The sequence below is a fragment of the Sebastes fasciatus genome, chromosome 4, assembly GCF_043250625.1.
Source record: "Sebastes fasciatus isolate fSebFas1 chromosome 4, fSebFas1.pri, whole genome shotgun sequence".
Classification (NCBI taxonomy): domain Eukaryota; kingdom Metazoa; phylum Chordata; class Actinopteri; order Perciformes; family Sebastidae; genus Sebastes; species Sebastes fasciatus.
Window position 1 is genome coordinate 17,415,870 of NC_133798.1, and position 25,646 is coordinate 17,441,515.

At 42.1% G+C, this 25,646-nt stretch overlaps 1 protein-coding gene across 2 annotated transcripts in view; it reads right to left on the bottom strand.

Annotated features, from left to right (window-relative positions):
• Nucleotides 1–25,646, bottom strand: part of LOC141765972 (PDZ domain-containing RING finger protein 4-like) — a 144,662-nt gene that overhangs the window by 14,123 nt on the left and 104,893 nt on the right. For both annotated transcript variants that reach the window (XM_074632356.1, XM_074632357.1), the window contains 2 exons: nt 8,122–8,375; nt 4,574–4,676 (listed from right to left, as the gene is read on the bottom strand). In XM_074632356.1, the coding sequence (XP_074488457.1) occupies nt 4,574–4,676; nt 8,122–8,375 (357 nt within the window). The remainder of the gene's footprint in view (nt 1–4,573; nt 4,677–8,121; nt 8,376–25,646) is intronic.

Consider the following 25,646-nt stretch of genomic DNA (forward strand, 5'->3'; position numbering starts at 1 on the left):
AAAACCACCCACTCACACTCAGTAAAAGGAGGTTGTCTCCTTATCAATCAAATGCATATTCACCAATCTCTGTCTCTCCTCTTCCCTTTGATTTTTTTCCTCCATTTTCCAGGCAAGCTCTCTGCCTCTCAGGCGGGAGATTGCGCAGGGACAAGTTCTGACAGTAAATTAAGGACTGCGATGGCGTGATTAGGGGGAAGATTGCCGCCCACCATCAAAGCACGTTGGATGCTGTCATAATAATCGCGCCTTTGATTACAAGTAATTGAAAAAGCAGTCGCAAATGCATGGACGGCTACCACTGGCAGGAGGAGAGGGACGACTATCTCTGAGGTTGGAGTACTTTGCTTCTTCAGAACTCACCGAAACTAATCAAAGGAATGGTTACTAACATGGTGTTGTGGCCACATACACATCAAGGGATCCTGGGAAATGTATGATGTTTCTGTGTGAAATTCTAGCTACAAGGCATTGGCCTGTGTGTTTCATTAATCCAAACAAGCCAACCATCAGAGAGGACAGAGTTTTTTCAGTTTGAGGGGTGGTAGAGAAATTCTCCCTCGCCTTTCCTACAGAATGAACAATTAAATTAGCTGAGCTACAATATACTGTATATTTCCACTCATATCCTCCTCCGCTAGCGTGTCAAGTCAAGCAGGACTTATTTAAAAAGTTTTTGAGATAGTAGAAGGAGACATAGTTAGGGAGGGAGATGCAGTGGAGGATGTCATGGTGGAATTCGACTGTCAGTCCCTATTGAGTACATATACAGTACAGAATTAAAGGTGCTACATGTAAGATTGGGAGCATTTCTATTGCCTCTGCATGGCTCTCCACATGGACATGGCTGAGCCAGGAGTGGTAACAGTGCAAACAAAGGCAACAGCGCTGACAGAGATAACAATGTTACCCTAGGGAGGGAACCAAAGGGTGGGTGCTACGCTTCCAGGACGGCGTGATCAGCTGTAACCGCCGCATGAAAGCAGTGCAGAGCGGCTGCAGTGAGCTAACCAGTGAGGCACGGTCACATGCACGAAAAGCACTAAAAGGCATGCGCAGCCAGCCTGGCTATGTCAACAAAGCACAGAGAAACTTGGATTACAACGCACACAGAGGGAGAGTGACTTCATTCTCTGCTCAGGTAGAAATTACTCCTCTATATCTATACATAGACAATAGTTGTTTGCGGCTATGTTAATGCTCTGGATATTGTTTAGAGCACCTTTAAAGGTTGCAGGGGGAAATCAGCATATGGTAGATATCTGGAGAATGAGTTTACATGAACTGTAGTAACCTGGTGACTGTAAAAACCAGTCAGGAATCAGATTTCTCTGAATCAATGCTTTTTCAGTGTATAAGACTGTGGCGAGAACCTTAAATTGAGACTTTAACAGGTAGTCGACTGTTCCAACTGTGGAAATCAGCCTTCGTGTCCGTTTTCATTTCAGTCAGACTCGGACTCGGATTTAATTACTTTGGATGCAAATGTGGCGTTTCCTTTCATCCCGCTACATAGATAGGACGGCGATACTCTCCCTGTCTGCAAAAACACAGTTAACACATTCATGTTACTGTATGTGCACACGAGTCTAGCTGCAATAACTGGGTTTCTCTAATCTTTTACTCCAATTACTTTTCAATCATTTTGCCATTGAAGAGCGTCAGTAACCTGGCTACATAAACCTGCATTTTTTTTTTTGGGACAGCGCAACAAGCTGTAAACGGTAAAATATGTGGCTCTTTAAGTCTGCTGTTTGGTGCTCGATAAGCAGCGTACAGAGGTTTTATCAAACCTGGTTTGCTGGAAACAGCTGCCTGCTGTGGCTGGCAGTCTGGTGTCTGAATACAGTCTTTAGATCGGATGGGAACTAGCAGTATGTGGTGTATAAGCACAGTACAGGAAAATTAAAATTATGCATTTTCACATGAACCAAAACAGCTTTACAATGAATGCGTACTTCTCTCCACCTCATCAACCACTGTACTCTCACATGTTGATCACCCTAACAGAAACATCAATGTCTTGGTGTATTAGAAAGGTGAATTAGATTTAGATGGGTTCTCTGTGAAGTGATGGCAAACTGCTCTCACCCACTGTGCATTTTCATCTAACAAAAGGTAATTTAAAGAAATGTCTTTCCTTCATTCTCTTTCGTCTCCTTCAGCGGGGAGTGAGGGATCAGGTCGACTCTGAAAGTGGCTTTTCGGCTTTTGTCTACATCCCCCTCGCAGCGTTTTCAGTTGACATACAGTAAGTGGGGCCGCATTAACTTGATATCTAACTCACAGAGCATGAAATAAAAAAAACGGCGCAGGCCACAAAGCATACACAGAATAATAGGATTTGTTAATGGCAATGAGGCATAAAGAGGGGCTTTAATATATTATATTTGTTCCGACTTGACACTGGGATCCAAGCGGGTGCACAAATCTCTTTAGGATGTGAAGAAACAGCTCGAGCTCAGTGGGTGGAAGCATTCAGAACAAATTCAAATGAAGCAAATATGACGAGGGAGGCTTGAGCAATCATCATACATCAGACCAGTCGGAGCCCTCGCTGACGATATGCTCGCACCTCAATGACTCGGAAATAAAGAATATTGGACCAAAGCGGAGAGCGGAGCCAGAGTCTGTTTATCTCCTCCTGTCACAGTTGAATCAGTGCATCAGTATGTACCCATCAGTATGTGTCAGAGATCAACAGCCTTAGAAACATCACCTACCCAGCTGCTCCTGTTACTTACACTCCGGTAAAGATACAGAAGAAAGAAACGTGTTTCCATCTTACTAGCACCTGCCACACACACCTCACTTTAATTGGGTTTGATGGAGCTCAGGGTCACAGTTTACAAGCTTTGTCTTCCAGAGTTGTGAAAACAATTAGCAAATCTCAGCTAACACCGCCAACTGTTTGGAGGTTTTCAACTTTCTCTTTTTGTCTTGTAAGAAAAAAAAAGAAAAAACATGGAGGCATGTCATCATTGCCAATGGAATCAAGGGGTTTTCTCAAGCTGTCTGAAACGACAAAACACTCCAGGAAGTCACTGTACCCCGCCAAAGAATACTTAGAGCATGTAATTCCCCATAAAACCACAAAATGTTGTTTTTACCTTTCCGTTTTTGTCGGATTCAACAAACTAGATACAACACATAAATTAGCACTGGTAGGTGGCTAGATGGTAGCTTCATACTTAAAGGTGCAGTGTGAAGGATTTGGCGACATGTAGTGTTGTGGTTGCAGATTGCAACCAAATGAGTACCCCATAGCTCACTTCTCCCTTTCCAAGACTGTGGTAACGGGAGCCGCACTACAAGGATATCTCTTCCACATTGGTTTGGTTTGTTCAGAAAAAAGGAAAATTGACCATCGACAATTTCATAACAACTGGACAAAGATTGTGTGATCAAAAACTCCAGAAAAGCTACTAAATGGACCTGGTGGTTGCCTTTGCTCTAGAGATGGCAATGTCCGTCTGTCGGTGCACCTCTTTAGTTCAGAATGAAATGTCTTGACAACTATTAGATGGATTGCCATGAAATTTGGTACTGACATTCATGCCCTGCAACTAATGACATCCCCATCAGCTTCAACTGTACTTTGTTTGGTATAATGTTGGTAAGATGTTGAACATGGTAAACTTAATACCTGGTGAACAACAGCATGGATAGCATAGCATAGTCATTGTTAAAGGTACAGTGTGAACAATTTGGCAGCATCTAGTGGTGTGGTTGCAGATTGCAACCAACTGAGAACTCCTCCGCTCACTCCTCCCTTTTTAAGTCTGCAGTGAGTGCAAATCCGTGGTAATGCCCTTTGCCTCGCTCAGAGGCCATCCTCACCATAATAACACTACTTTAGGAGCAACGGAAGTCAGTTGGCGGCTGGCGGCACCAAGGTTGTACACTCTGAGGCTCACGTTGCCGCAGTTTCACAAGCGTGTCGGAGAACTACAGTTGCCTTCAGGTAAAATAAAATTGCGAAAGGCTCTCTCTAGAGTCAGTGTTTGGTTTGTCCGTTCTGGGCTACTGTAGAAACATGGCGAAGCAACGTGACGGACTCCATGAAGAGAACCCGTTCCCTATGTAGACATGAAGGGCTCTTTCTAAGCTAACGAAAACACAAGGATTCTTAGTTTCAGGTGATTATACATGAATAACATAGTTCTGAATATTATGTTACATTACGGCCAATAGATCCCCCAAATGTTACAAACTGTTCCTTTAATGGACAGACATGAGAGTGGTATCAATCTTCTCATAAAACTCGGAAAGCGAATAAGCACATTTCCCAAGATATTTAACTACTCCTTTTAAGAACTGCGATCAAGATATGTACTAAGCTAACATTTACAGTTGAAAAATAAACATCTAAGTGCTTTCTGGTGTACAAACTATATAATGGCAACACTATTTCTCTTTCTATCGTTGGCATTTCTGTACTCAAACTTATTGTTACTTATCTGCCAACATGTGTACCAATATGTATCAGTGATAAGCTAAAATTAGATGATATTATTAGCCATGCCAATGAACCCGTCAGGTTTTAGTGAGCAGTAATGTGTGTGGTTCCTACCTCATACTCAAACTCCTCTGTCCTCTCTCCATCGGCTGGAACGGGGGAGAGATAGTCTGTCCCTTCATAGTAATCCTGGTCCATTGTATGAAGAGAATGACAGCTGTCGGGGGAGACGGGCAGAGGAAGAAAGAGAGGGAGAGACAGACAGGGAGGGAGGCAGAAAGAGGAGGTGAGTTGGGCGTGAGCAAGATCCTTTTCCTCATTTTCCTTAACATCCTTCAATACCTCTAAGTGACAGAATTCCCTCGCCTTTGTCTTTGCTGGAATCTGAAGAATAAAGGATTTGTCAAGGGCTTTCAGTGTTGCCGGAGTGTGTGTGATAAAAATACAGCCCCTTGTTAATAACAGCACATCCACATCATTTGCTTCCTACTCTTGACGGACAAAACCCCCCACATTGTACAGTGTAATTCTATTATGCTTCCCTCAGTCACCGAACAAAACAGCATTGTGAGGGCCTAACAAGATGAGCAGCTTCAGTGCCACACAAGATAATCACGGTGGACAAAAAACTTCAAAAAGACACTCTGTTCAACATGTTGAGTGATGTGTTCAGGGCCCGTCTGACTCTCAGATTACCCAGCACTGTAAAACTGTCTCAAAACAACCGAACCAGACTGGTAAATGTCAGAATGCTTTATACTTTGATTTATCAAATTTTACGCATCTAACAACATTTGGCAGTAGGAGCAAAGAATACAATTACAAATTTACAATCCAGCCTCAGAAATAAGAGTGACAAACATTTGTTACATCGATAAAATCTGCTGTATATTGGATTGTGCACCTGATCTCAGACGAAGAGAAGAAAATGTGAGTTTTATGGGACACATTGATTACATTTGGGCTCGGCCTGGGGCTGCGAGTAGCCTGCGAGCACACGTTGCACGTGTTGCCTAGTTTTTATTAGCCCATTTGCTTTAATCACCTTGTAAACCTTCCATGAGACAAAATGGATACGCCAAGCAGCTCCAATTATGGCGAGAAGGCCCCCCGGGGGATTGTCTAGTGATATTGTGTGAGATATATACGTGTGGTGATGATTTTGATCAGGTCATGTATACAGTAGCGTGTAACACTGACAATAACCATTTGATATGATGTTTTTAATAATGAGCGTCTAGGCAAGCAATGATTGTCTCCAATAGCAAAATAGCAACAGATACTCGAAGAATTCAAGACGTTTACGATTGTTGAGACCACCCTGACTCCAGCTCTGTGCTATGAAGCTCCTGTATTGTCTCATTGTTTCATCCCCAAGAGGTGAAACCCAGATATTCCTTCATGCTAAACTTTTCTTGTTCACTGCTTACTCCTCCTTTGAGATGAACAGAACATAAACTAAAATGCCAGAAGAGGAAATAATGAACCCTGTTCCTTTTGTTGTTTTCCAGGAAAACCTCTTGTTGATACTTTAAACTCTCAAGATCTTTTTCCGTGCATATTTTTATGCCTTCCTCCCACATAAACAATAAAAAACATGTCTTTGAGGTATTGTACTACCAGGCATCCAGTTGAGATGTGATTAGACTACTAGTGATACCACACACGTGTTGTTTTGAGCCACATTGTGCACAAAGTAACACAAGTGTGTCCTTTCATCTCTTCCGAATTTATAGACATATACACATATTTAATCTTACAGCCGAGTTATGTTTCTGTGCATGATTATCTAAACCGACGGGGGACATGTGAAAGATAGTACAGCATCACAGAGAGGGTGAAACTGCGTGTGTTACGTACTGACCAGGGAGGCATTTATACATGACTACATTTAGTAGACTTGAATTGCTTATGATATTTATTCTCAACTTTTTCATATCTTCACCTCCTTAGTGATTCATCTAAATTAATGCTTTTTACTAAAGTAAACACTGAATAATGATTAATGGTTTATTAGGACCACTTAGCCCTGTCCTTTATTTCTCTTTCTTCTATTTAATGTGTTGGTGAGAAGACGACGTGAAGGACATTCAGAAGCTCATTCATCAAATAAATCTATATTTATCAGACTGTGCAGCTGGTTAGACAATTCATTTATATTTTACAGGCGCCCTTGCATACTTGTAATGCTAATCCTGCAAACGCTGATATTTCTGCTTCATAGCTCAATAACATTTCTCACTACTTTATTTCCCCCTTATTAATTACCATCAGTCCCAGAGTCCCAAAGTCAAAACAAGGACACAACAACAAACTCTTGTGGCACTGAACTGAAATCATTTCTAATTATATCAAATGAAATACAAATATTAATTATATCAAATCACTGACCTTCAAACCATAATCCCTGTTTTGATTCGCTGTCTATCATGATTCACATTTATTTGGCTGAAGAATAGTGAACATCACTGATGTACGTTACAGCAGCTATGTGGCATCGGAGCGCCATCTAGTGGGCCGCGGAGCTACTGCTAAATGGTTAGAATAAATTAAAAATATACATACAAAGCTGGTTATTTTTACAACACCAGAAATTGAGTAGTCGTAGTAGTAGTCAATACCAATACCTGCGAATTTCCACGATTGTCGATACCCAATTCGATGCCAAAAAACATTTATTACCATTTGTATACTAGTTTTTGCGAATTTCTTATTAATCCCTGATGATCCGTCCTCAAGTTTCTCGCCAAAAACTAAATTTTACAAGATTACATTTGAACACATCATGATAAGGTTATAATTTACCTTCACTCATTAGAGCTTGAACGCATCATAATGTAGCTCAATGCAACCTCGGTACGTTAGCGGTTTGCTCCATTACTTAGCCTTGCAGGACTGTGCTGCCCACCGGCTGCTAACAGTATAAACAACGCTACTAGCTCTCTTCCTGCTGATTTCAACAAAGTGTTCATAATGAAGTATTATCAGGGAAATGTTCTACTGTCTCCGGGACGACGGGGCGCCTTTAGTCTCGAGTCCTGATCTCTGGTACTGTAGAAAAACAAGTACCATCACATTTTCAGAATTTTGGCCTCAACTTGCTACCGAAGTATCGGTTCTTTTGACAAATCTAAATGTGCTAAGTAAAAAATGTCAAGCTAAAATTAATAATTTCAATGACCAGTAACGTTTGAATATTACCACACTATTCACGACACATCATCAGGTAGAGACAAACGTGTTTTACCTGTTATCTAGCCAATGTTCCCTCAGATGCAGTGACACAAAACAGATTGATTTTTGAAACCAAAACGTGATGTGACAACCCTGCACCAGTAAAAGCTCCAAAGCATATGGGATGTAAATATGACCCTGAATACATTACATTTGGATTCATTATGGCAGGTAGGGATGGGTGAGGGTAAGCAGAATATTTATTTTGGCCGTTACAGCTGAAAGAGGCTTAAGACATTTACAGCCCAGTTTATTTTTCCTCCTTTTGTGTCATGTTATGTTTTCTTTTCCCTCTTTTATTTGAACAGGTGGTCCTCGGAAGTTTTTTTGACAATCAGAAGTGGGCCTTAAGTTACAAGGTTGAGAACCCCTGGTTTACAGAGATGTAAAATGAAATGAAAATAAAACATATTTCTTGTTGTACGTACCTGTCAGAGAGAAGGAAGGGACAGACGTCAGGCACAGGAGGGGTCGAAGGCCGGAGCTTTGCCAGCGCCATGATGTGTTCAAAGGTGATGTCGGTCTGAGTGCACACATCCACCACATGGATTTCCTGAGGGGGGCCATGGGGGCGGCCGCTGGGGGTCCGCCTGATGACCTGCACCACGACGGGGTCCTTGGCAGCGCGAAAGGCCTCCACAGTCTCCTCATGGCTGGACTTAGACAACTCCTTCCCATTGACCTGAGGAGGACAGGGAAACATTATACTTGTGTATTGTGTCTGTGATATGAAAACTCAATGTGCTTTATTTCTTTTTTTTATTGACTGTTGCTATAGAAACAAGTGTTCGAGATGGACTTTATCTTACTGGTTCAGCTAAATCTCAGTATGCAGAGCCAAAGAACCAGAGTTTGATGTCAAGGAGACATTAGACTAAAAGCCAGTGAAAAAGCCAAGAGGGAAGCTTAGGTACAGCTAATATTACTTTTATTCTTGCTCTTTATGCTAAAGAGTAAAAGTCTGAGAAATGTATGTAAAACTTCAATAGAATGGAGCCTCAGGCATACACTCCCCAATCACGCACATCCATGTCTGTTAGTCCGTATAAACCATTGGTGCTCATTCAGTCTGCATACAAAAACACTGAGCTCTACATCCTCCTTACTCCACTGCTGCCTCCCCACCTCCCATTAGCATGTATTCATATGTGACTTTTGGATGTTGTATTAATGTATTCATTTAATGTTGTGCATCTGAGCCTCTGCCAGGACAGTCTGTCTCAGCTTTAGCGTCAGATCTATGGGTGTAAGAAAATATCGATACACGAGTAATGCAAAGTTTTGTGAAACTGTATCGATTCTCAAAAACATTATTGATTTTGAATTAATAGTTTACATTAGGGCTGTCAATCAATTAAAATATTTAATCGTGATTGATCGCAAATGAATCACATTTTTATCTGTTAAAATGTACCTTGAAAGGAGATTTGTCAAGTATTTAATGATCTTATCAACATGGGAGTGTGCAAATATGCTGCTTTATGCATGCATGTATATAGTGGAAATCAATTAACACAAAACAATGACAAATATTGTCCAGAAACCCTCACAGGTACTGCATTTAGCATAAAAAATATAACATGGCAAACTGCAGCCCAACAGGCAACAACAGCTGTCAATGTGTCAGTGTGCTGACTTGACTATGACTTGCCCCAAACTGCGTGTGATTATCATAAAGTGGGCATGTCTGTAAAGGGGAGACTCGTGGGTACCCGTAGAATCCATTTTCATTCACATATCTTGACATCAAAGGTCAAGGGAAAGAGGAAAATGGCAATGCTAGACCATGCTGGTTTTTCTTCGCCAAAATTTATCGTAAGTTTGGAGCGTCATTTAGCCTCCTTCCCAAAAAGCTAGTATAACGTGACGTACCAATGCATTCCTTTGGTTTTTCTAGTTTCATACGATACCAGCATCTTCATTTTAGCTTTAAAACTGAGCCCGCTATAACCAAAAAGATCCAAGTTGCGTTAATGCATTAAAGAAATTAGTGGCGTTAAAACGAATTTGCATTAACGCATTGCTATTGTGTTAACTTTGACAGCCCTAGTTTACACACAAACGTCCATAGCAGACAGCGGCTCAGATTACACAAAAAGTATTACTGTGATGTTGGATGTTACTGTGATAAATGCAAATGCAGATCCCACTGTTCTGATTGCATAGAAAAAGTAAACTTTTTTTTACTCAGATTTTATGCATATGGTGGAGTGTTCTTTATACTATGAAAGTTTTCTAAAAATTTGATTTAAAAAATTGGCAATATATCGCCTTGCTTAAAGTATCGCAATACATTGAATCATAACCCGTGTATCATGATACGTATCTTATCACCAGATTCTTGCCAATACTCAGCCCTAATCAGATTCCAACAATACCACCTTCATAGTCTCTGAATATACAACATACTGTGCAAAGACAACATTGTGCCCTCAGGGCTATTTGGACATATTGCTACTACAGATCTACAGCTGTGTTCAGGGTGAATGCATTCAGATAGAAATGTATACTTTTTCCCAAATGTCTTCTCGACAGATGATCAAAAAGAAATCTTTATGACTATAACGGCGGAAAACATACACACAAAAGCACATTTTGATGCAACATTATCTGGATGTTAGATCAAAGCTCAAATGGCCTCAGTCCATCTTCAACCTCATCTTCACGAAATGAACTGGATTTTCTGGCAGATTGAAAACCATTTGCACTACAGCTGGCACATATAAAGAAAAGCATTGCTTCATTTAACACCAGTAATTTCTCTGGAAGAGAAACCATGACTGTGGAATACCTTAGAGAATGTGCTTTGGTATAAACGCTGAAACCAGAGATTATAATATAGATAACCGCAGAAAGAAAAAAACGGTAGACGCAGCATAATTACATTTGCTTTTGTATTTAAATTTGGTTTTGAAGTGGAGCATTTTGCTCACACGGAAAACTGCAATCACTTTAAATGATAAGTAGAAAAGTAAAAGAAAGTGTCAGCTGTGGAAACTCGAAAGCAGCAGTGTTCAGAAGTTACATCACAAACTGTCTTTAAAATGCCTCGTTCAGACTCAGACAAAATGACCTAAATTCACGAGCAGTCGACAGTTCGTGTATGTGGTGCCTCTAAATGAACATTAAAGATGCAAAAGCCACGGGGGGGACTCCTGCAGAGAGCGCGCTTCTTATATTTTCAACCCCAGATATTCCACCACTAATTCTTCACTTGTGCACGTTCTGTGACACATCTCACTGAATTTGACACCGTACATTTTGAGAAATGACTCAATATGTTTTGAGCAGCACTAAAGTATTCATAGAACCTGACAGCATAAATGCTATAAAGCCAGGCTCAGCATGGATGCGTTATTTTTTATTATGTCTGCCTACATGTAATGTTTCTTGATGAGTCCCCGTCTGAGATGTAGATGACCGATGACAGTCAGTTAATGTGTCCTTGAACTGATTTCCTTTGACAGAGCAGATCAGTATGTGGTTAAACAGTATACAGTGTATGTTGTGCCCAACTGTTTTGGCTTGTGACTAGGGCTGCAATTAATTATTGTCTAACAATAATTATTGATTAATCTGCTGTTTATTAATTTTTTATTTATCAAGTAATCATTAGTTCTATGAATTATAAAAAAAAATAATAGTGAAAGAAACTTTACACACTTCATGGTGACATCTTCAAGTGTCCTATTTCTCCTGACCAAAACACTAAAGACTGAAGATACTCAGCTTCATATACTGACAAAGAAAGCAGCAAATCCTCCCATTTGAGAAGCTGGAACCTGACAATGTGAAGCATATTTTTACTATTTTTCCATAAATGAATTTTTGCTTCAGCTCTACTTGAGACTCCTTGAAAACATGTCTATATCTACTTGCTATCCCTCATCACAGGACACATATCTCTGTGAGTTGTGAGCCTTTATAACACGTTCAGTTTGTTGAATTGGTATATTTTTAGAAACCAGCAAAGATTTAATTATCCAGTATAGAGAAGACCAAACATTAAAGAAAAGAAATTGCAGCAACCATTAATAATTCCCTCCGTTTAACTTGCAAACCCCTTAAGGGAACCCCAACCCGAGGTTAGGAGCCACTTCATTATGTGAACAAATGAAAAGCAAAGACGGTTTAAAAATATCCCAAAATGGGTCTCTATTGCCATGTTGGGTCACACACACACAACTCATCTGGGTTTATATAGCTATAAGTATAGCTAAGCTATACTTTGCTTCCTAAATTTGACATTGCACTTCTATAAAGTTGGAGAAAAAAAGGAAGAATGGTAGTTAGTGGACATCAACATGGGTTATGATTTTAATTTCTTTGTTTAGAAAGCTCCCTACATAAAGCCACAGAAGACATTATACAACTGCAAAGTAAACTGATCTTCATGTGTAAAATCCAGTGGGCAACCTCTGGTTCTGAAAAGTGAAGCCAACGCTGAAGTGCCTTAAACTTGCGTTCTTTTATAATATCATGCAGGGGGCGACTCCTCTGGTTGCAAAAAGAAGTCAGATTGTATAGAAGTCTATGAGAAAATGAGCCTACTTCTCACTTGATTTATTACCTCAGTAAACATTGTAAACATGAGTTTATGGTCTCAATCCCTAGTTCCAAGTCTTCTTCAATACAGCATGATGTTCATTTAGTAAATTATGGTCCCATTTAGAGTCAAATCGAGCACAAAGCAGGGGATGCTTTAAGGAGTGGCGTCAATCTTGGGATTGACAGGTCACCACCACGGCATTGTCCACTCTGGGAGTTGTCCGCGTTTTCGTCTTACAACTTTAATCCTTTCAAAGTGTGTTTTCAGTTCATGGAAGTTAATTGTAAAATTTCCGTTGCCTAAAAATCTCTTGTTCAGTGTTCGGTTGTACTTAGCTCCACCCTCTTGTTTTACTCCCGGTTGCAAAAAGCCAAGATGGCGAAGGCTAAAATACTGAACTCGAGGTTTCAAAACGGCAGTCCACAAACCAATGGGTGACGTCATGGTGACTACGTCCACTTCTTATATACAGTCTATTGTAAAATGTTTCAATTTAACGGACTTCTACATAGCTGACATCATTACCTGCTAACAGAAAATATAAAACATATTTATGATGTATTAATGGTTATAAAACACTATATAAATATAATAGTGTGATACTCTCATTCCTGGTTCATTCACATATCCAAACATTCCTGTTGATGTGAGTTTGCGTGTGTGTTTTTTCTTGTTTTTTTCTCTATAGACTGAGTGATGCCCTACAAAAATAACAAACAACGTATTCTTTCTCAGCCTTAACAGCAGCCATATATAACTCCCTTAGCTCTTGTTGTGCTATGGCCTGCTCCCCTGCCTCCTGATGTGACCTTTGTTTGTAGCGATACTGCATTAATCACCTGAGTGGGAGATAAAGTGGGTCAACACCACTCCTGTGGAACTGCAGGGCAATTTGGAGAGAAAAATAAAAGTGCGGTCGCTCAGCCTCCCTCATCCCTCCTTTCTTCACACTCCAAACCTGCTTTCATTCGCCTTTTTTTGGCCAGTCAGCAGGTATTAAATACAGCAGCACGTACATTAGAGTTAAGTACTGTATTAAAGAAACATGGAGCACTATAATAATTAGTTTATATAGTTCCTTCTTTGACTGTATGTGTCTCTCTCTGTCTGTCTGATTTTCCTGCTTGTGTCTCGCTCCGCAGGCTAATCCTGGAACAGGGAGCCTGCTGGAAACAAAGGAGTTGGAGCAGACAAATGAGGCAGCCTATGGCGTATGACAGTCCCGGAGAAAAATGATCAAATTTCCCAGCTCTCCCTCTGGTACAGCCCGTCCAGCCCTGTCTCCTCCTCTAAGCTTCAGTTTAGCTAGCCATTCTCCATGGCCATAATGAAATAAGAGGAAACACGTCAGTAAAAAGAGGAGGGAGTGTTGTTGTTTTTTTTATTCTCTTCAGTGGTTTTCATGAGAGCCAGATGGAACAATTAATCCCCAATCAACACAAGAATATTAAGTAGCCTTAACTCCTGCATGAGGGACTTTGCCATCCGTGTGGTGTCCCTTTGGCTGATGTCTATCCAGCTAAACACACTGCCTCAGTTAGGATCTGGAGTCCTATCTGACAGATGGGAAGGGTTTCTGTAGGCCTGGCTGCAGCTTCCTAGATACACTCACACTGAAGATCTGCCTTCAGCACAGTTCTTGTCTGAGATGTCTTGCGACAGCTCTGCAAAGTGCATCATCAGCTAGCAAGCCTAAAGATGCTGAAAGTGACTTTACAGCAGATTTATTAAGGGAATCATTTTTGCAATTGGCTTATTTCCCAAGTAGCCTTACACTTGAAGAGGACCTGTTATGCTTGTGTGCTTTTTCCCCTTGCCTTTAGTGTGTTATATAGTTTTTTGTGCATTTAAAAGGTCTGCAAAGTTACAAAGCCCAAAGTCCACACCAAAGGGAGTTATGGGGAGGGATCGCCTCACTTGCCAGCATTGGACGCTTGATGGGCTGCCACTAGACACAAGGCACCCGATTAGACGAACGCTTTCCCTCGTGGGCTGCTGCTCCCAGCTTTCAAACCGGAACCAACATGGCGGCTCGTTTGGAAACTTTCTTCTCTTATATCACGAAAATAGTTCAACAAAATGTGTTTCTGAAAACATTTTATGAAGGAAATAAGCTTTGCAGTTCCTGAATCTGTCTTTATTTTGGATCGACAACGGTTAGTTTTAAAAGTTTCTGTGGAGTTTCCAGAGGCGGCGAGTCGCGCTGGACGCCCCCGATTTGCATAAAGTAGCCTAGACGTCAAATTTAGGCAAATGAGGAGCGGCCAACGTGACGCCCCGCCTCTCAAATCGCACCACCATGCTACCAGAATGCATTGCACGGCTGCTTATAGACAATGAATGGGAAGCGTGGAGAGGACGGACGCTGTGGACTTGTGCCACCACTTTCCCCCACAGAAACACTGCTCCTGAATTGCCTGAAATGCCTTGCTTGAAGTCCTGTCTTTTCTTCCTTAATGTGGTGATGTCACCAAGTAACACATTTGAATAGTGGCTAGTTGGTAGGATAGTGGGCCAGCTGACCAATCAGAGCAGACTAGACTTTTCTCTAACAGAGTGTTTCAGACAGAGGGTGAAGAGAGGTGCTGCAACACAGTCGGTACAGGAAAAGTAAAGCATTTTCTGAACATTAAAGCATGTAAAATGTTCTTGTAGAGACAAGTATGCACCTGAAAATGAGCATAACAGGTCCTCTTTAAACACCATTTCTTCCCACTTTCACTGCGTTTACGCTCAGTACAAGCTGTAGCCTCTTAAAGTTTCATCACACATATTTTGATTTAGTCACACTCGCGTAAACTATCCTCTTCAAAGTATGCAAATACAAATTCATTCATAAACACACGCTGGTAAACAAAATCTGTTTGCAACAAATTATTTAGCAGCTGTAGTGTTTATCAAGTCCAAAGCAGCGCTGCGAGTGCTTCATGGCCAAAACTGCTCCATATGCACATAGTCAACATGTTACTGGTCTGGAACAAAACAATGGGGATTATTCATGAGAGATCATTAGCTGTACAACTGGGTCCAGGAGATGATCAGGAAAAAGTGAAGTTGGAAAGAGCTGGGCGTTGGGATGGAGTAGCTGGACCAAGACACATCTGCTGGCTGTTTGCACATGGATATGCAGCAGCTGCAGCCAGAGGAGAAATGTGTTTTCATTCAAAGCCCCTGAGACGACCACCAGCCTTCCCACAACAAATGCAGTAAACCAGCTTAGTGGAGTGTAACGAAAGGATGAAACCTCTTTTCTTTTCATTTTCTCTGTGGCAGAGTCCCATATTGACACAGACATTCAAAAAATGTGCACTTGTGACGCAGCTGAGTGCCTTAAGTCTCTGCTTCAGTAAATATCACACTGTCACTTTAAGCTGTTCTGAGCGGTTGTGCGCAAACAAACAAGACTTACTTGAAAACTTCATCGAAAAAGTCACTGTTTTTACAATCATGAGCCCGTAGTCGCCTACAGCAAAGCACGAGATTCCCTCATCTGTGTCCCATCTCATCATGCGTCCTCCAGGTATGAGGACAAGCAAGAGAGAACAAACACGTAGCGGCTTAGCTCCACACCTCGGGCGTCTCCTCCGTCAGTGCTTTTGTCTCATCGACTGCTGCCTCCCATCAATATCTCCAAAGACCGAGGGGCAGAATGTAGTGACAGTGGTAGTAAAGTGGGGCCAGTTTATCTGTTAAGATGTCAACTTCAGCCACATGTGATGCCGCTTCTCTGCTGAGGGACCATTTCTACGGCACGAGGCGCAGACACTGCCGGCAGCTTGCGGGGGATTACTGATGGAAGTGATTGATGCACTTCTTCTGCGAGGAGAAAACGCGGCCCCAGGCAGTAGACTCTAATAGTCCATTAGCTTTTTTATGCCTTCCAATTAACTGCATACATTGCTTTATGGCTTGCATGTAGCACTTTGAATCTTAATGAAATGTTTTTGTTTTTAATTTGATAGAGTTTATGCTGCGCGCAAGGAGAAAGTGTCCATCTTCACTCGTATCCTGGTTGAACTGGAACTGCGCTGAACTGAATGAAGGTCATCCTTTCTACTTCAGCTACACAGACAAGTAAACAAGGCTTTTCAGCGGCAGCAGAACGAACATCGGAGGCTACTTAACCACTGCGTGTAACCTTGGGTGTTGTGCTTAACATCTGTACACGCAGAGAGCTTCCGTTACACACAGTCTACGTCTCCCGTGTGCCGTCACCTGCTGGTTTGAGTGGCAGCCTGTGGGGTGTTTAAGTGTATGTGGGCAGATGGAGAAAGTGTAACATGTAGGTCATCCAGCCTCGGGAGTGTAGCGCTTACAGCCGTCGATTACACGCCTGCTCTATCGCCTCATCTTTTGGGGAAAAGCAACCCGTCAGCGTTAAAGTCCAGTCAGCTGTGTGGAGCCCTCAGATGAAAGAGTTGGAAGAGACTGAGGAATGGTGACAGGGCCAGAGGAGGTGGAGGTTCATCAAAGTGGGGGGAATGGAAGCATGGCCACTAGGGCTGTGCTCTGGAGATAGAAGAGGGACCACTGCTACTACTGGTCAACCATCACAACTGAGCGCTGATGGAATTATGATAGAACTAATGAATAATGGATAGGTCAACCCACTGTGGACCAGACATGAAAATACATTGTGTGGATACATAGCTCAGGCAAATAGTTAGGAAGTTGGAGGGGGTAGAAGTATTTTTTAAAACACATTTCATTAAACACCCATTTCACAGTTTTTCTCTTAATGATTTCTCAACATAGAAACACAAAAGTCCCCCAGATGATGAAAAACCACTTGTTTTCACACTTTGTGTGATTAAACCATTAAACCTCTGATTAAACCAGATATAATGTGTTAATTAGTGAACTTTGAAGGTGTACGGACATGAGAGCGGTATCCATATTCTTATCTAAGCTTCAGCAAGAAAGCAAATGAGCATATTTCCTAGAAGGTGGAACTTTTTCTTTTGACAGATTTCTAGTGAACTAGCTGCAGCCGCAGTTTCATACCAAAATGCTCCTTGGAAGTCGTTTAGTCTTATGGGGAGCATGTTATGCCTCTATTGGTAGAGAAATGACAGCAAGTAAGGGGAGAAAGAGATGAGGAACTTGTACTGGGGATGTTACAGTTCATGGTCCGTGCACCTGTAGCCCCTTAGGCCACCGGAGCGCCCCTTGGACGTCGTAGCTGAGTGTTTATGTACACAGACCTGCAGCATTGGCTTTTTCATAACTATCAAATAGCCAGATATTTTCGAACGCAGTGGCTCATCTTTCATACTGATAATTAATGAACAAACAAGCCTCAGAAATGCTCCAACTGCCAATCATGTAACATGTTGTCTATGCTGAAAATGAGCTGGATTTATACTTCTGGGACCCTGAATGGCAAAAATAACTCCTCTCACTTCGCTACTCTGTTGTTTGTTGATTTTCCCAGCTAAGTGTATGCAACAATAGAGCGGACGGTGGTGACTGACTGACTGCAGCAGTCTGCCTCTTCTGCACCTCCGAGCACCTGAACAGCAGCCGCTATGCTGCAGCTCAACATCAATGTGTTGCAATTCCGTCTTTCAACCCGTGAAACTCGATTTGCATTTTCAAACATAAAAAAAACTACATACAAGTGAGAACGGGAACATTCAGCAGAGAGATGGAATTAAATACTCCCTGATGTAATTCCAAATGCTGGAAGGCTGCGAGCATGACTGCTACCTCGTCCTCTTGGTTAGAAAACGGCTTGGGTTCCTCCTTACGCCCAAATGTCTCATTTCAATAATAAGTGTCAGTATAAAATACGGGCCAAGGTCCGCTACAGTACAGCCCTTATGACTACATAAATCACTCCCAGACAGTCAGCGCTACTGTCTGAACGACTCAAGCAATGACATGAGAGGGAGACGGGGAGAGAGAGGGAGAGGGAGAGAGAGAGAGAGAGAGGGAGAGGGAGAGGGAGAGGGAGAGGGAGAGGGAGAGAGGGAGAGGGAGAGAGGGAGAGGGGGAGAGGGAGAGCGAGAGAGCGAGAGCGAGAGCGAGAGCGAGAGCGAGAGCGAGAGCGAGAGAGTGTACCACTGGGGAAATCTGACAATCCCCTAAACATCTTTACATGAACCAATGTACAGGCCTCCTTTAACCCCTGCAACCACATAAAACACACTCCACATGGCCCCTGGGTTATTTTTCACATTAAAGGCTCTACACGCTGCCGATGAGGTTTTATGTCCGCAGAACATTTGATGAATTCTGCCAATTTTCTTCGCTGAGCACCAATCTCTCGTGGAGTAGTCCCTTTATTACGCAACTCGTCCTAAAGTGTATCGGCTCATTCAGTCAGCTCTAAAATTCATGGTCCACCTTTTTACATACGTTTATTATCCAATCTCTGGCTGTCATCGCTCAGTGCAAGGACAACTGTTATAAAAGGACAAAGGGAGAAGAGATCTTATTATGAATTGTTCGAACACTCAATGTCAAAAGTGCTGAGCAGCAGAGGAGGTGAAGAAAGCTCCAAGTGTGTTACCACGCTGCAGCATCTCCTCTGCTTTCTAACTCTCTCTCTCTCTAGCTGTTAAGCTTAGTTTACTATGTATCTTAAAATTTGTCAAATTCTTGTAAACTTATCTGCTGCTGAGACAAAGCAGCTCCTCCTCCCAGGACAGAGGACCGGATGAATGACCGAGGTCTGCGTTCTTCATTCTTTATCAACTTCCCTATAGGATTGTGATGGCAGAATATTATTTATTTTATTGACATTTAGATTCGTTTCCAGTGAGATATTAATGAGTTTAACAGTGACTTTGCTTTTGGAAACACTACTGTTACTGCTCTATTTATTTATATATATATAATATAAATACAATCTAATCCTGTTCTGAATTTATTCTTGTTTTAAATAATACGTTAAAAAAAACTAAATCGGTTCGCTAGTCACGGTTCGGGTCGTGTATGTATTGTTTGTTTCATTTGAAATAAGTTATGAGGCCGATTGTGTGTTTTTTTCATGTAGAGTTGGGCTCCCGTTTATTGTCACACTAGAAATCAAGGCCTATTGAAGGAGGCTGGAACACAGCCGGACATGGGTCTTGATTTATGGGTAATAACACATGCGAGTGTAACTGAAGTTGCGGTCGTGCATTGCTATTGGCTCAATTTCGGCAAGTGCTGACCAGATTTTATTGTGCATGTGTTGTACCCCAAAGATATGACGAGTTGATGAAGCGTGACCAAGCCTCCTTCTCAGTTGGCAAGGATGAAGTGCAGAGTGCGGCTGTCAGTCAGTTTAGGAACCCATCATCATCTACTACCACTGCTATTTCCTCTACTCCTCCTTTACACTTGGCCTTGTCTGCTGTGTTGTGGGCAGTAACACATTAATGATTAAAGTAATGTGATTACTTTTTCGATAACAAGTAATGTAAGAGATTAAAATTCTAAATTCAGTCACATCACATTACAGTTACTAATCCTAGTAACTCTCCGTTACTTTGACAATTTGGGGGTCGGCTTGTTTGGTGTTTTACCGGGAGTCGATATCAGAAATTCGTCTCCGGGTAACTCCAAAGTAGGATGATTTGAAAATTTCATGTCACGATTATCAATGGCCAAAATAATAACAATTCACAATATTATCCCGATAATCATCAAAATATGCTTAAAGGTACGGTGTAGGATTTGTTTACATCTAGCAGTGTGGTTGCAGATTGCAACCAACTGAGTACACCTCAGCTCAATCCCCCCTTTCCAAGACTGCAGTAACGTGAGCTGCAGAGTAACTTGCCCAACACTGATTGTAGGTCACTGTTATTGCATGAATGAAATGCTGCTGCTGAAACTTGCAACAGCTTGTCCAGGCCGTCCAACACCCACAGCATGACCAAAACACACACACACACACACACACACACACACACACACACACTAGTGTGCAGACAAATTGGACGGGGAAAGGCACAGACTCAAAAGCATAAAGCGATGCTCACAATGCTGCACATGAAAAATTGTTGGATAAACATTTCATCAGATTTCTTATTGTTCTTGGCCCCTTTTGTCAGATGCTCTGCGTAATAATATCCTCCTGTTCTGCTCAGGATCACTTTCCCATGAAATTAAATCAATACGGCGTTCCATCTTCATCACTAACAGATTACAGCTGAATGCGAGATAATTGTACTATCCTATTTTGGCTGGATTATAGAATTCTGCTAAATATGATTTGGGACTGGTAAAGGGAAACGGAGTGCTAAGTTAATCAGCTTGTTCAAGGTTAATGGTACATGCAGGGTATATTTGTTAAAGAGATTTAGAGATGTGCAGTTAATCTCTGTGCTTAACTTTTAAGATCTTGCCATCTTGGAGTGAGTTTTAATGTAAAATGGAGGGAGAAAATCGAATTAGAGTAAAAGCTGCACTTGGGTGGATGAATAACTAATGGATGAACAGCCTCCTCCTTGGTGATAACTGGTAATTGGTTTGGGGGGCGGGAAAGGAGCGGGAGATGGGGAGGGGTGGGTGAACGGGAGATGGGGGGAAGTCGGATGATGCTATGTACTGTGCATATCAGCAAAATGGCCTGGCTGGCGTGAAGAGATGTTGTAAGGAGTAATGGTGCCATCCATATGCTGACTGAAGAAAATCAAATGGGTACTGTCATGGAACACCTCGAAATGAGCGGGAGAGAGGCAGAAAGGAGGTAAGATGAATGAAGGTGCAGAGTAGGAGTATTTTTAACACTAAAATACACACCACACATACAAAATGCCACCACTGCTCTTTCTCTCACTTTGTCTACTTTTCTATAGCCCATTTATGTTGTTTTCCTGTGTACAAAACTTCTATACTTATAAAAGTGGTGGAGTGGGGGGCGCATTATTATTCATATTTTTTAGGTTTTTATATCATTCTGTAGCTTTGCAGTAGTGTTCCTTATGTATTAAAAACCGAACATTCAAATTTTGGTCAAAGTATGTATGCTTTATCATCAAAATGCGATTTTCCCAAGTTCTTTTCAAAACGTTTTCCAACGTGACCTGATGTAGGTTTCATGTTATACGTCCTTATAGTCAGTGTGTATTACATACATTAACTTAGATGGTAGTCTGTACAGCCGATTTACCTCGCCGTCAGACAGCCCTTTCCGTCGGGGAACTGAAGCCGTTATATTGCTCTCTTCAAAGCCACCAGACTCCAATCACAAAAATAATAATTTGACCTCGCAGAACGTGGGAGTATTGCTTACAACCCTACTCCAAAAATCCGAACTAACCCTTTCAGTTATTTCCAAACTTAGCACAGCTAACTTTGACTCTGTGAGTGCTAGCGTTCACATTATTCATAACCTTATTGATTGGCTTTGATTAGCTTACTTACTTTGGTAACCCATGTCACTGCTTTTTGCATTGCAAATGGACCCACTCTTTAAATGTTAAAGGAATATTCTGGTTTACTACAATTTAGGTTATATCAGCAATGAAACATTGTCACCAAGGTAATTGCTAAGATCTGGGGATGCAGTGGCATTATTACAGAGACAAACAATGGCAAAAACTAGAGAAATAAGACCCAAGTTGTAACAAACCAGATTTATCCTTTAATTATCTGCTATTTCCCATGAAGTTATCGAGTACAGATGAGATGACATAGGTAGCAGATGGCACCGGCAATGCCTTCGAATGCCAGGGCCGGTCTTATTCACGGTGGCCTGGGGAGACTTTGAAAGCGGTAAATTGTTTCCTTCACGTTTAATATGCTCATCCTAGCAGCAGAGGCAATTAACACTGGATAAGCACTATTTACATAATGCCAGGCACACTCGTGATCACAACAAAGGCGTCTGGTCCGACTTCCCCATCTCGCCTCTCCTACCGGCTCTTTGTCTGTGAAGCTGTCGCACGGTCGCTGGTTTGGGAATGAGAGTTGAGGTCAGACGGTGGCACGTGGAGCTTTGACAGTGCAAATAATAAACTGGGAGGGTTTGAAAGGTCAGGCAGGACCCCTGCGGCTGGCCACTGATCTGCCTGTTAGCCATTAACTGGGAGCCAGTTCAGGGGGGGGGGGGGTGTCGAGGAAAAAAGGAAAGAATGAAGGAAAGGAGGAAAGAATTAACCTAAACTACAAGGTGTTTCCAATTCTAGCCTTCCTGCAGAAGAAAAAAGGATGTCACTCCACAAAACATTGTGGGTATATTGTGCCTGAGGCTGCTGTTTTTAACACTTTCCCCAGAGGCAAATAGAGTAATTAGTGTCCCATCACAAATGTCACCCACCACAAAGGGACTTGACAAGAGAGCGGACCGGTAAAATCAAGAGTGCCTTGTGGTACGACAGCGAGCAGGTTTGGTCAATGCTGCCAATGTCAAAGAGAACAAAGGGACGAGATTGCTGATGATAGCCTGAGGCTGCGAGGGCTGAACTCTCATTCAAGCTGTCTTTGCACCAAACTCATCCTCAAATCTTAATTCAAACACAAGCTGGGGCCAATGTCTGGCAAAGTAAATGGCTGGCGTGTTCTGATGAAATGTCAAGTTTATGGAGTCGCAGGATTATAAGGGCCTCTCCGGTGCCCAATGAGTAAATACGAGGTTATTGACTTCAGAGCACTCCGCCGAGCTCAACACCACAGGGATCAAGCTAACATACTGCAAATACTGCCAACTCTTTGATTTTTACAAAGAGCAGTTTTAGAAGTCCAAGGGAGTAATTATGTTCACCTAACAACTTACAGTCTACACTCCAGCAGTAGAAATCCTTAAATGTAGTTCTTAGTAGGGCTGAACCAAATGCTTCGAAACATTGAAGCCCAAAAAATGGTATTCGGGACAGCCCCCTAGTTCTTAGAAAGTGAGGAGAACACATTTGACTACTCTGTGTGATGGAGAAGAAAACAGATCAGAAAATACAGGCATCTAAAAGTGATTTCAGCTGAAGGACACGCAGCAGTAAATAAGATCAAAACTTCCAACGGAAAGCAGAGCTGTCCAATTAGGACGGCATTTACAATGAGACAGTGATGAAGTTGCTGATGATAATCTTATCCTTGTAAAGAGCAGCGGCACAAAGCATGATTAAAAGGAAGGACATTATCTTAGAAGAGTGATCACAAGTGTAATCAATCTACTTCAAGGCTCCCCGCTGGGTTGTTCATGGCACAGGAAAAGCGCCAGCGAGAGGTTAGGAGGAGTCGATGTCTGTGGCTTTCTCTCGACCCACTCGAGTCTCGCTCCTTGTCAGGTCCCCGAGTCAATAAACAAAGGGAAGTGAGGGGAAATTGGATGCAATTCAGCACTTCCGACTGTTTCCTGATTACACAGTGGGAACAGTGGAGGCAGAAATGACGCTCAGAAGAGCTACTGTATACTTGATCAAAAATGCTGAACCTGTTTAGGTCAGACCAGAGATACAGGGAAGGACATGAGACCCGTATCACTGACGTTAGCCTCAATGGTCCTTTGTTCATAGATGGCCAAACATACAGTATGCCATGTTCTTGTCACAACTGATTGACCATAATTACATTCAAATCAGCCTCCGAGTGGTAAATACAGTTAAAGTGGGACAAGGCACTTCCATTTAGGGCCTTCATTAATATACATCAGTCCAGTTGTTACCGTTTATGATTTATGAATATAGGGAATGTAGCATACTGCAGGTGCAGACCACAGACTGTATATAAGAAGTGGACGTATTCACCGTGACGTCACCCATTGGTTTGAGGACCGCCGTTTTGAAGCCTCTAGTTTGGCAATTTTGCCGTCGACATCTTGGTTTTCTGGAACCATAAGTGACATAAGAGAGTGGAGCTAAGTACAACCGAACGCTGCACAAGACATTTTTGGACGAACAAAATGTTACAATTAACTTTCATGAAGTGAAAACACATTGAAGACAAACGCGGACAACTTCCAGACTGAGCAACGCCGTGGTAGCGATCTGTCAATCACAAGGTAGCCACGCCCTAAAGCATACCCTGCTTTATGGTCTATTTGACTCTAAATGGGACCAGAATTTACTAAATGAACATCATGCTGTATTGAAGAAGACTTTAAACTAGCGATTCAGACCTTAAACTCATGTTTACAATGTTTACTGAGGTAATAAATCAAGTGAGAAGTAGGCTCATTTTCTCATAGACTCATAGCCAAAATTTCCGCTCTGTCCAGTTCTCTAGAGCCAAGCATTACATTTCGCCTCCCATTAGCAAACTGTGCACTGTAAGGAAGCTAACTTCCAAGTGACAAGCAGTGACAGAATGACCAAACAGAGTTTTGTTAAGGAGTATTATGATCAATTAAATCGCCTTAGAAAACTACAGGCCAACTGCTATACTTAAGACTTCTATGACACGGCCAAATGCTTCATATGAAACAAAAACCAACATCAGGGACCTACATCGCTGTCGAACAGCAGAGATCAAGTAACCTCTAATAGAAAATACAACAAACAATGTCAGCCAGTCTATTCTGGATGTAATGAACCACCTGTCAAAACATGTTTATATGACCTGAAGCTTTGCACAGTAAATGAGCTGTAACATTACCGCGCTCTTGATGGAGAATACATTAATGAAAAAGTAGTCCACCTGGCAATTTTAATGTATGCAACAAACAAGCACACAAACCAATCTTGATTAAGAACACCTGGCGCTGTTGTTGTTTGAAGAGCGCATCCAGGAATGAGTGAAATGATTTACAGGCAATACACCGCAAAGTTCCTGATTAATGATTCTGCCATCGCTTGAAGTTTCTCCAAAAGAAAAAAAAAAAAATGTGTTGATGAACATACTGAGCTCGTGGAGGCACTCCAGAGCTGTACTTATTAGCCGGCACTTCAGAAATATTTTGACATTACGAGGAGCGCGCAGACGGCGGTGCTGCATCCACTGATTGTGCAAACGGATGGGAGGTTGGGGGCGGTGGGTAATGTGGTAATGGTATGCATGTGTGGTGGTGGCAATGACGGCTGTTCACACCGTCATGGGAACCATAAGTAGGCCACGTATGTGACGACTGGGCTGCGTGTTTGGCGTCCCCTGCTTCATAAGGCTCGGGCTCCTCTGCCTAATGGGTGTAATAAAAGATTGTTAATGCCAGCGTCCGCTCATTTATTCTCATTCCTGAGAGTGAGAGGGGACCGCTACAGCAATCAGCCACTACTCACTGCTTAATTCCAAGGCAGATTTATGGTCTGGCTGGGTAATGGATGCTCCCTGCACACGCGCATGTGATTGTTTCTGTGTGTACTTCAAAGTCATCCTACCTGGTGCGCAAAGTCGGTATTGTTTTACAAGGTTTTTTCCCTACCGCTGCGAGGCCAAGATTAAATTTTAATCAGCTATTAAGTGCAATCACAGCCATGATTTGGATCCCAACGAAGCTTATACCCGGAGCCCACACCGGGGCCATGCAGGCTGCAGCGG